Source organism: Hydra vulgaris, chromosome 09 (assembly GCF_038396675.1).
Source record: "Hydra vulgaris chromosome 09, alternate assembly HydraT2T_AEP".
In the NCBI taxonomy this organism is placed as follows: domain Eukaryota; kingdom Metazoa; phylum Cnidaria; class Hydrozoa; order Anthoathecata; family Hydridae; genus Hydra; species Hydra vulgaris.
In genome coordinates, this window is record NC_088928.1 from 12,654,769 (window position 1) to 12,667,658 (window position 12,890).

Genomic DNA, 12,890 nt, shown 5'->3' on the forward strand with positions numbered 1-12,890 from the left:
CACACTATTCTTTGTAGTTTTGAGTGTTTATAATTATCTGAAATAACACATTTCGCTAAGGTAGCTTTTGAACCATTCAAGGATGCTGTCGTTTATCCCAAATTTTTAAGTAAAATATTATGATTTACAGCGGCAAGGCATTTGACAGGTCCAAAAAGATGCCTAGAACATCTTGTTTTTTAACAAAAGAATCACTTATACTATGAAATAGATTGCGTGTTCAGTTTAATATTGTCTTTGGAATCTGTTATAGAATACTCATTCGAGAAACTTAGAGAAGGTAGGGAGTACCGAGATTTCGTTACGTTTATTAACTTTCGGACAAAAATTTCCGAAAGTTAATAAAAGTATTCTTCCGTGTATTACGCATAAAAGAGTACATATTGGAAAAACGGTTTTGGAATTTTTGTAAGGAATGTCGAAGAACAGATTGTATAAATAGCGAGGTAAATTACAACAATCTACTTTAGACGAAAAAAGAGTCGTGTTTTTGCGTCATTTATTTTCAACAAAGATTTATATCTACACAAGAAATCAGCATTAAAATTTGTTTCCTTTAGAACATAAATGATGTCAAAGAGTAAAACTGGGAAATGGAAGAGTGTGACAATAATCTTCCATTTCCTAGTTTTCGACAATAAAGAATCTTATTTAAACATTAAAAAAACTATTTTATTTTGTTTAAAAAAATGTGAAAAATGTTTCTCTACTAATTTTCAACCATTTGTAGTGTTCTGTAAAAATTTGTTTAGCATAAAAAACGCTTGTAAAAAGTTTATAACAAGTTTGTTTTCGATAAAAAATTTAAACTAATTTCCAAACACATTACTTTGAATTTGGGTTTAGTAAAGGAGTTCTCCTGTAGCGGAAAGATCCGGTTGATATCAAAATAGACGCCAACGATGAAGAGAAAGGTAATATTTTTTTGGATTTGAATTGTTTTATTTTGAAAAGTGATTGGTGAAAGTTTTATAGATTATTGACCATTTTTGAGATATTACTCTATTCTAAATGCCAAAAAAATGAAAAAAATTGACTCTTTTTTTTTCAAAAATAATTTTCAAAAATAAAAAAATTTAAGATATTTAAAGGTAAATTAAACAAATATTAAAAAACCTAATAAAAAAAAGATTTACAAGCAAATAAATTTCTAATTATAAAAAAACAAGAAAAAAACAACAATTGTATAAACAATATAAGAATCGATTTTAACAACCAAGATGGAAACGATATTTATTATTCAAAAATAAACAAAAATCTGTTTTAATCGTCAAAAGAATACATCATGTACACAAAATTCTCCTTAATCGAAATCGGTATATTGCTGTGGTGGACTAGTTGGAATCCGAGGAACATGAAAGTACGCAACACATCCTCTAAACATAAAAACTTGATATTTGAAAGGAGATAAAAAAAATTCACTTTTAAAAAAACAAATACTTTAAAAAATATGTGAAGTTAAATTGGAAAAAAAATATACCTCTGTCCTTTCTATCTTTATGAATACAAAGAATGAGAGTTGAAGCTCCTATCACCTCTTCTGAATAGTCAAGAAGTTGGACAAAGCTATAAATAATAGTATAAATAATGTATATAAAAGCTGTATATAGAGGTTGGACGAAGCTATATGTTTGTATATATTTATATGTATATATATACATACATATTTATATATATAAATATATTTTTTCTTATTTTGATTCACTCCCAACAAGGCTACAAGCAACCACTAATAAGTCAAGAGTTACTAGAAGAAAAAAATAGAGTTGCAGAGCAAGGAAACAGTTGACAGAAGACTTAAAAAGTTAAAAGTTGTATGAATTAGGAAAATATTAAGATGGGAGAGAGTTCCAAAGGGTTGAAGTGCGGAGAAAAAAACTAGATGAATAAAAGTTTTTAGAGGATGCAGGGACAGATACAGTAAAAGGTTGAACGAGTTTTAGTTGATGGAAATAGAGATGATAGCTCCTTTGAGCAGAGACCATGATAGTATTTGTAGAAAAGAGAAAGAGATGCAACTTTACGAGGATGGAAAAGAGACTCCAGCTTAACAGATAGAGCGGGTCTAACTACATTTACAATGCATTTTTGGACCTTGTCTAGAGGAGAAAGAGCATCATTAAAAAAACCAGCCCAAATATGACAACATTATTCCAGAGGTAGAGAATGGAATCAGGAGTAAGAAAATGGCGAGCATGATACAAGCAACCTTAGCAGATGGTAATTTAGCAATCAATTGTATATATAACTTCCATGAAAGGTCAGTAGTAAGCGATAGTCCAAGAAGAGGTAAAGAGGACTTAGTGAGAGGGTTGCCATTCACTCATGAAATTCAATGCTTTTTGTCACAAAAAAAGAATTCAAGTTTTAAGAGATTTTTTAACCCCCTCCCCTCCTTCATTTATACTAATTCATACATTATTGGGTAACCTCCCTCCCCTTACACATTTATGGAAGACCACCTAAATTGTTTCGTTTTGTATTCAAAGAATTGGCATGATTGAAAAGACAAAAGCAACAAATTTTCCACCAGACGGAGAAATTGAACCTTCAATGATATATTGTTCATAGCACAGTTAATAGCACATTTAACCACTAAGCTATGGCCTACATGTTGGCGGAAAAAAAAAGAAAGAGTTTATGAACATTTTACGACAATAGTAATTAAATGCAATAGACAAAACAAAGAAAAAAAAGTAAGAAAATCATAATAGTAATTTTAAATTTTAAAAATAATTTGATTTTAATGTTGTTATGACTATTAAATAATTCAAATGTCGACTAAATCGATTAATATGTTTTTAAAAGTCGACTAAAATCAACTAGTAGATTTTTAAAATCGACAAAGTTCACTAAAAGGCAATTTAGTAATTTATATTTGCTTTCTATTTTTTAATATAATATCATTTAAATAATAACGGAGCAAATTGATGAGAGAAAGGCTGCTTTGACAACAGAATAATCTATTCCCAGATCCCAATGATTTAGAGACAAACACGCTTTGAAATAGATAAAACTTTAAGAGAGTAAACAAAAAACTAGGTAATAGTATAATAGTACATACTATTGTTATTAAATGAACAAGCAAAAATTAAAGAAAAATTGAAGGAAAAGATATAAGGATTTTAAGATTCTTACTCAACTAAATTGACTTTTAGTCGATTCATTCAATTAAAACTAAAAACCTAATCTGCTGATAAAGAGTTTTCATTAAGAGAGAAATCAGATTAAATCAGAGAAATCAGAGAGAAATCAGATTAAGAGTTCACTAAATAGATACTAGTACCTGTCGCACCTAAAATGTGCTGAAGTTAATTTCATTATAGAATTAATAAAATAATAACTTTAAAAAGTAGACAAACAAATGTTTTAATTACATATTTTTGAACTGCTGATTTTAATCTTGATTTTACATGCCTAGGTTTTTGTTTTTGTTAAACAGAGCAGTAACAAGTTTTTTTTTTTTTTTTCTAAGTTTCTTCACTTCTAACAAGGCTGCAAGCAGCCACTATCAGAGCTGGAAATTACTTGAAGAGAAAAGATGACTTGTTTATAAAGCAAGATAACGATTAACAGAGGATTTAAAAGATTACAAATTATATGAATGAGAAAAACAAAATGAAGGCAGCAAATTTCAAAGAACTGATGCTCGAGGAAAAAATTTTAAATAACTGATGCTCGAAGAAAAAATTTCAAAGAACTGATGCTCGAGGAAAAAATTTCAAAGAACTGATGCTCGAGGAAAAAAATTTTAAAAATTCTAGTTCTTAAAGAATTTTTTTTAATCTAGAAAATGAAAGTGAAAAGTATGATTTTTTAGACCTCTAGTTATCTTTTTTCTTCACATTTAATATGTGTTTCTGTGTCTGTTCTAGTGGATTATTTGAATCAACTTTTCCAAAACCCTCATGCTATCAGACTAACATCCATTAATTTCTTTTTTTTTAGCATGCTGCCTTATAATCTATAATTATTATATTATAAGCAACGAATTTAAATTCCTTTAATGTAAATCCACATTCTTTTTTTTCCGTATTTTTGGGTAATTCATCTCTAACAAATACACCTCTAAAATGTTTTAATTTTAATTTTTTTGCTGCTTCGATCAATTGAAAATTTGTTAGTGGTTCATTAGGTAAATTTATTCCTTCAACATTGATAAGTTTATAATAATTTAAGAGTTTAAATAGTAGACATTAAAATGTAACTACAAGCAAAATAAATCTCTACACGAAAAAATAGCTCACATTTGCAATTATTATTGTTATAAGAATAAGTAAAAAAAAAACTTGTTATTATTAAAAAATCAAAACAATTACAACATCCCTTTATACTAAAAAGTTGTGGACTATAAATACTATAAATTTTTATACAACTTGCTAAAACATTTAAATATCTATTCAATTTATTAGGAGGAAAAAGCAAATATGAACATGAAAAAAAAAAAAAAAAAAGTTAAAGAATAGATTTTTAAGATTTTAAACTTTTTAGAGAATAACAGAGTTTAATAAAGAAATTAAAAAAAAAAAAAGAAGATTTAAAATAGTTGTGGCTTTTCGTATTTATAATTTTGCAAGTGCCAACCATTTTCTGTTGTTGAAAAATTAGCAAGAAACAAAATAAAAATTTTGAATTTTATAAAAATAAAAGTATCAGGATAGATAATTATTTTACCAACAAATTTGTTGTGACTAACAAAAATTTATTAAAGTTTGCAAATACAATTTTATTAATACTAAACTTTTTAATGCAAACTGATTACAAAGAAACATGTAAAATTTTAAATTAATGTTGTGTTTGTCAAATAATAAAACCATTTATTTTTTAAATTTGTTTCAATTGAACTAAATGATGTAGCTGAAGTTAAGTAAAGTGAAGTTGAAGTGAAGTATATGAAGTAAAGTGAAGTATATAAAAGTGCAGTTAATTGAATTTTCTAACTTTGAATTCCCATGATTTTGTCAGCATATTATGTCCAAACAAGAGCTTTAGAATTTAAAATTTTCTAATAAAGTGCTTTAATTCACTTTAGACCCTTGTTCTGATCTATTCTGGTGCATATTATCTAAATAAATCTGTCAAAATAAAAATAAGAAAATAATCAATTTTAAAAATTGCAATATTAAACTACAATGTCCACATTTTCCGAATAACACATTGTAAATCTTATTCTAATCTGGACAGGAAAATTTTTTAAAAAACAAATTAAACTTGGGTCTGGTTTGGCAATTTTATTTTATGTTACATCATATAATTAGTGCAAATAAGAAATCTGCCCATAATTATTTTGTATTAAGCAAAATCAGAAAAAAAAAGAAAAGAAATTATATTTACTTCTCGTTTAGAAATAAACTTTTCAAAAATTTCTGTTATTTTAATTTAATATCTGTCATTATTTAGAGAGCAGATCACTTATTTTAATTGTGTCATGGTCAGCAAAGTATCATACGAACTTGATATTATTTTAAAACCACCTTAACAAGTAGAACTTTGTTGCTGAAGTTTCCATTCCTGAACAAATTGTAACATGTAAAACTAATAAAAAGTCTTAATGTGCTTGCTAGATTATAAATGAATATATGTATATATATTTTTTTAATCAGATTGTTTTTACATTTCATTTTATTATATCATATTAAAACAGCCATCAAATTTTTCATATTTTTCATATTTATTTGATAAAAAAGCTTAATAAAATTAAACATGTTCTAAATTTTTTGTTTTTATTCTATCCAAATTTATTATTAATTGTCATATACTATAAGTTATAAATTATGTTGATTGAGTAAAATGAGTAAAATATTAATTTGCATAATAAACACACATCTAAAAGAATTAACATATAACCTTAAGATACAAGCAATGTTATGAAATAACATTGCTTATTAATAAATGTTAAATTAACATATAACCTTAAGATACAAGCAATGTTATGAAATAACATTGCTTATTAATAAATGTTAAATTAACATATAACCTTAAGATACAAGCAATGTTATGAAATAACATTGCTTATTAATAAATGTTAAATTAACATATAACCTTAAGATACAAAGCAATGTTTGTAAACTTATATAGCATAAATAATGTAAAAAATAGTGTAACAAATTACCTCTCTTTATTTCCAGATAACAGTTCTCCTTTTGAAATTTCAACAAATAAAATGCTACTGATTTTTAAACCATTCCATGATGAAATAAAGTGGTTGCCATCTTTAAATTCAAATAAAAAGTGAATTAATTCTATTCCATCTTGATCACACTCATTCTAAAATAATGCTTAATTTTATCTTCAAAAAGCAAATAAATTAGATTGAAAGAGCAAATAAATGAACTCAAAACACTAGAGAATGTATAACCACAATATAAGCAGCTTGTACAAAATGTTAAATTTATAGGTTATAAAAGCTAAAAAATTTTCTTATTTTCACACATTTATCACTTGTTCTACATCTAACATTTTTGACATCTAACAATTTGACAGTCACTCAATCTTTTTTATTTTTTCCAAACCCAAATTTGATGAAGCCATATGAGGTTTCAGCCAAATTTTCATGTCAAATTTCCACATAATGACGAATTTCATAATGTCAATTAACCAGTAATGTAAATTTATCAATTGTAATGGTTTTCAATAACAACTTGCCAAATTGATACCATGAAAACTAATATCTTTTCCATAGGGTTAAAGGTTTTAAACCTTTTAAAAAGTAAAACTTTTTATTTGCCTGTATTTTATTTCAGCATATCATTCATATAAAGACCTTAGCTGTAAATAATATGACAGTCTTTAACTTTCCTTTCAAAAAACAAAAATTTAGATATCTCACATTTTAAAATAGAAAAATTTAGATATCTCACATCTACTTAAAAATTTGTAACCATTTGTAAAAGCAAACACATTCCTAATTTAAATTATCTAATTTTCCAGCTATATCTTATTAACTCTAATATTATATCTACTATCTTTAATACCTTAAAAATTGCTGAAAGTTACAAACTTATTGAAACTGAGGGGAAAAAATACAGAGGATTTAAAGACTTAGAACTTATTATTTTTTTAGTCAGAAGTTCGTTGCCGCAATATTAAAAACAGATTATCTATAATAATATTATGAAGAATATAATAGAATCTTTTGATCTTAACAGCAACCTTTCTGAAATGATCTAAAAATTGATTCCTTATCAAGACTAACTCTTGTTGGGAATATTGTTTTAAAAATATTTATTAACATGCTAAATATACAGTAATAATTCTTATATACTTAAATAATAAATAAATTATAGAATTATGTATTTTTGAATTATTCAATTACAAAATATTTTTTTTACATTTAAAAATTTTTTCTTTTTATTTGCTCTTTCAATTGACGTTTTTTTGTTTGCTTATTTTAAAGAAAAATATTTAGATAAGTTTTTATCAATTTTATTTCATGACAGTTCTATTTTTATAAAAACCTGAATAGTAAGCTTTACTAAATTTTATTTTCAACCACTAAGTAATGTTATATATGAATAAATATTATATATATATATATATATATATATATATATATATATATATATATATATATATATATATATATATAAATATAAGTTTAGTAATTACTGGAAATAGAGCTTCTTTAAAGAAGTTCTCTTTAGTCCCTTCCAAATTATCAATGATCTCGCTTTGAATAATATTAGGAACACCACCATCCAGTGCACGCGTGTTTATTTCCACCCTTGTAAGACCTGTATGAAACATAATTTTTCATTAAATAAATTGTTTGCAATATTAAATATTACAAATCATTATTCGTACGACAAACATTTTAAAACTGAAAATAATCACCGACACATATACTTGTAAAATAAATAAGTATAAATAATAATAACTAAATTACAATAATGCTGACAATTTGTTTGTGCAGCAAAACAATTTATTAATTAAAAGTAAATTAAGCGCAAGTAAAAATTATAAAAAAGTATACATTTTTTTCGTTTCCTTCGTGGCGTTCTTGGGTTTTTCGTTTCTGGAATAATTTTTACATAAAAAACTGCTGCAGCAGTTTAAACCAAAAAAGGATGAAAAGTCAAAGTTAATAAACAGTCATTGACGCCAGTACACGCTTTGATTGCATGAATACTTACTACAGAAAATTATATTTTCTTATTGTTTATTATTTTGGTTTCCTCTCAGAGACTTTTTCTTTTGTTAAATTCACATTTGTCACATGATCTGTTCTCTTTCGGTGGTATTATTTACAATCTCATTTGACTAACTCGAACTAACGCGTAAGTTTTTACCAACGCGTGTAAGTTTTTACCAACGTATCAAGTATATCAGCAATAAATACTTCTTTAAATATAATATTAAGTAATTTTATTTACTATCATTATTATTTATTATTATTGTACTTTTTAAATTAAATTAATAAAAAATTTAATAGAAATATATCGCAATATTTTATATCCTCAACTAAAGTAAAATAAATACTTTTTTGAACCCATGCTGTGATTGTAAGCTTATTCAATTGAAGGAAACACAAATAATGTTTGTTTATTTAGTTTATTTAGGTGCTCCAAAAAGTCTTCAGAGGTTGTCCATAACTTACGTCAACAAAATAGGGGGAAGGATAGGGGGGTCTGAATTTTTTTGACATTTGTTGACAGGGGGAGGGGAGGGGGAGGTCAAGACAAGTTGACGTCAACAATGTTACTTTTTTCCATAAATTTAGTAACTTAAAGAAAAGAAAAATTAGGCAGCGTTTTTAGTCCTGTGTTACATTCTCGCTACACCTTCAGTATTTTAATAAAGCTGTTAATGTTCCTACTTTTTAAAAACCGTGTTGTGCTTTAAAAAGACCCGACACAAAGTTGTTTTGGTTAGTCTGCAATACAAACAAAAAAGATTTATGCAAGTACTTGGTCGGCACTACATTATTTAAACGTTTATACCAAGAGTCGGTAATCTGCGGTTAATGAGGTTCTTTAGCTCAATACACAAATATTGATATAATAGTGAAATAAAGATTTGGTAGATGATTTGAAAACAGATTTGAAATGAAGATGCTGGTAGCTCTTATAACAATATTTGTGCATGGACCTAAAGAGCCGCATCTTGACATCGAGCGAACCACACAAGACTTGCAAGCCGCAGGTTGCCGACTCCTGATAATAACGTTTGAGTAATATAATGTAGACCATGTACTTACATAAATCTTTTTTGTTTGCATAGTAGACTAAAACTTTATATACTACAACTTTTGGCTCTTCTGTCTCATTAGATTGTTGACTCTAGGTTTATACATTTTGTTAAATGTATTTTTCGTTTTACTTAACTCTATAAGAAACAATTGGCTTTTACTGTAAAATTGAACTAGTTATAAAGTTAAAGCCCAGTGGGCACAGTACGTTTTTAAAACGTTCTTTGGACGTTTTTATTAGGTTTAAACTTTATTTAAACGTCTAAAAAACGTTTTAAAAACGTACCGTGCCCACTGGGAGTGAAGAGGATTGGAGGAGGAGGATTGGCACATTGAAGTGTTGCATTAATTTGAAATATGTTCTAATTTAAACGTGTAAGTTGTATACATTTTTGTGAACACTTTAATTTTTATTTTTTATTCGGAGTAAGTTTTTGTAGTTATAAACTGGAAATATGTTCTTAAGTTAAAAGTTTAGTAACTTTTTTTCTATACCTTTTACTTTTATTCACTTTTTTTCAGAGCATTTGTAATTTTAAATGGTTCTATAAATAGCTTTTATATCTAATAATTTTTTTTGGAAGGAGGGGGGAGGTTATTGAATGTTGACGTAATTTTTTGGGGGGTCTCTAGAAGTTTGAGAACTTGTTGAAAAGAGAGAGGGAGGTAAAATATGCAGGAAAATTGTTGACCTTATTAATGGACAGCCACTTACGAAATTATCACAGACAGAGGCGGAATAGCATTTAACTGCGGACCTCCAGTTCTGAAGCCAGAACTCTAAACACTATACCACGACGGCTGAATGTTTTGTGCATAGGATTGAGTTTCTTATTATTTTTTGTTTTTAAAGAATTAAAATTTATATATCTTATCAAGCACAATAAAAACAACAGATGCAAGCATTTTTCTTTACAGCCGACTCCATCGAAAAACTAGTTGTGCACATTCCGGGATATATATATATATATATATATATATATATATATATATATATATATATATATATATATATATATATATATATATATATATATATATCTCGGAATGTGCACTACTTTATATATAACAAATAATATCTACTAATAAATATATTTTTGCTTTGCAAGCAGCAATTCGTCTTACATTTCCAACTAGACTTATACAATGAGGTGTGTTTATAAAGTCTCGTTAAAAAACAGTTTTTTACTTTTTTACAGATTTACTGCTCATTGACCTTTTTGTCCCTGTTTTTATAATACTTAATTTTTAGTATAATCATTTATTACATTATTATTCCTTGGAACGTATCATATCAACTTTGACACGATTAAGTAATGTCAAGATCGATATGTTATATCACATTTGACTGGTCGAGGTGACTTGCTCTTAACTTTTAAACGTGTTTTAATCTATTATAAAGGTGTGTTGGTTTATTCTAAATTTTATAAAAACATTTGCCTTGTTTAGTGACACGCAAAAAACTTTTAGTTCAAAATAATAAGATTTTACTCTTGAATTGAATCAAATTACATTCTTGAGTAGGGTCGAAGTTACACTTAAATTAAGATGTCAATGTCGACATGTCACATCATGTTAAAAATATATTAGGTGTATTAAAAGTAGTTATAATAAAAAGTATGTATATATAAAAAGTATGTATATATAAACAGGGTCTTAAATTTCCTGTCATCATCGGTAAATGTTTTGTGAGCAGCAAATCCGGGAAAAAGTAAGAAACCACTACTCTTCAAGAATGTATATAGCAAATAAACATGCATGACCTGTCAAAAATTATCCTATTGTAGTACGTACTTAGTACAACATTGTAATGTAAAAACTTTATTCGACGAGCTTAAGATTTAGTACACAAGCAAACAGATAAAATATCAAACAACGATATTTTATAAAGATGACTCCAATAACAGAGGCTTTTTGGTTGGGTTTTTAAATTGAATTATAGATTTAGCTGATCTGAAAACTTGGACTATTAAAAATGACGGAGCTGGAGATAAAACTTAGACATTGTGGCGTTACAATAACTCTATTATTAAGGTTATCCTTAACGCGTTGCTATAACTCTATTATCAAATGTTTATCTTTGATAAATATATAATTTTTATTATTTATTTTAACGGTGATCTTGTGTAACTTTGACCAATAAAAAATGTAATCCATAGGGATCAGGTTTTTATTACACAAGTTTTTGATAAACTCCAAGCTTATGCAATAGAAATTAGAAAAAACTGGTTTCAATTATATAACGTTCCAACTTTTTTTTTGTAAATTGTTTGATAACAAAATACTATACTAAAAATAAAACAAATAATAAATAAATTTTAATCTTCTGTCATCTAACTTGTTCTGCGCTAAGTTGTTAATATTTTTTGACCGCAAATTATAGAGCGGTTTTATACTTGTATATTAAACGCGTTGGCAAGTGATGCGCGCAAGTTTTTTTTGTTGTTTTTTTTATCACTAATTTTTCATTTTTAGATTAAAGTTATACTAAAGTTTCACAAACAAAGGGTTTTTGTAGTTATTCAAAAAAACTAATCTACTCTAGTTTACTCATGGGACCTGGAACCATTCAGCCTAGATAGATACAAAAATCACAACTATAACTTGTTTTTACACAAGATCACCGTAAAAATAAATAAAATGAAATTATATATTCATCCTCGTCAAAATTATAAAGAAAATTTTTGAAAGAAATTAAATAGATAAACTGTTTGTCAAGTATATATTGAATTCTGTTAAATGTTTTGGCTCTAAAACTTCTCGAACCTTTGAGATTTCGAAAAAAAATCAAAACGATGACTTCGATTTTTTGCCAAAAAATCAAAAATCGATTCTTTTTTGAAATACAAACTGAGAGCGACCATGTAAATGGGACTCGGTAATAAGACTATAAGTCTTCTTCTTACTTAGGTCATTTTTGCATGTAATCGACCTCATTGTAAATATTATTAAATGGTATAAAAAAAATTCATATGTCACAGTTTAGACCATTTGTTTAACAACTAGGTGTAAGCCTGGAGATGAATAAAATCAAGAACATATTTTACATTGGCAACTATTTGAATTTTAAAATAATTTTCAACAAGTTCTAGGATATCATTAAATATTACATGTGGAGTTCTTCAAGCATCCATATACTACTTTTCTTTTAAACGAAAGCTAAAAGAACTCATTTTTACACCCGAAGATTTAACAATATGCTTCTGATATTTTTTAGTGATATTCCTCTTTACCCTCTATTTAAACATGAGTTTATAAAAATTATATATTATCATTAACAACTGTCATCTACATATATAATAGATATAACGCATCTTGTATTTATACCTGAATATTTTAATTTCTCACTTTGTTACTTATTTTTTATCTTGTAAAAATCTTATAAATTTTAACATGAACATTTCTTAGCGTTACTCGACTACAAGACCGTATGGTCTTCTACGAGTCCCCGCGTTCTTTTATTCTTTTAATAACGATCATTATATATATATATATATATATATATATATATATATATATATATATATATATATATATATATATATATATATATATATATATATATATGTATATATATATATATGTATATATATATATATGTATATATATATATATATATATATATATATATATATATATATATATACATATATGTATATATATATATATATTTATATATATATTATATTATTATATATTTGCA

The 12,890-nt window shown here is 26.3% G+C and overlaps 1 protein-coding gene across 1 annotated transcript; it reads right to left on the reverse strand.

The window, feature by feature from the left end:
• Positions 1–1,205: 1,205 nt before the first annotated feature.
• Positions 1,206–8,101, reverse strand: az (ornithine decarboxylase antizyme AZ). The gene is given in 6 exon segments (NM_001289902.1): positions 1,206–1,261; positions 1,264–1,376; positions 1,481–1,566; positions 6,113–6,267; positions 7,609–7,733; positions 7,973–8,101. Coding segments are annotated over 5 exon segments (480 nt in total). The 5' UTR covers positions 7,975–8,101; the 3' UTR covers positions 1,206–1,261.
• Between the last annotated feature and the right edge of the window lie 4,789 nt (positions 8,102–12,890).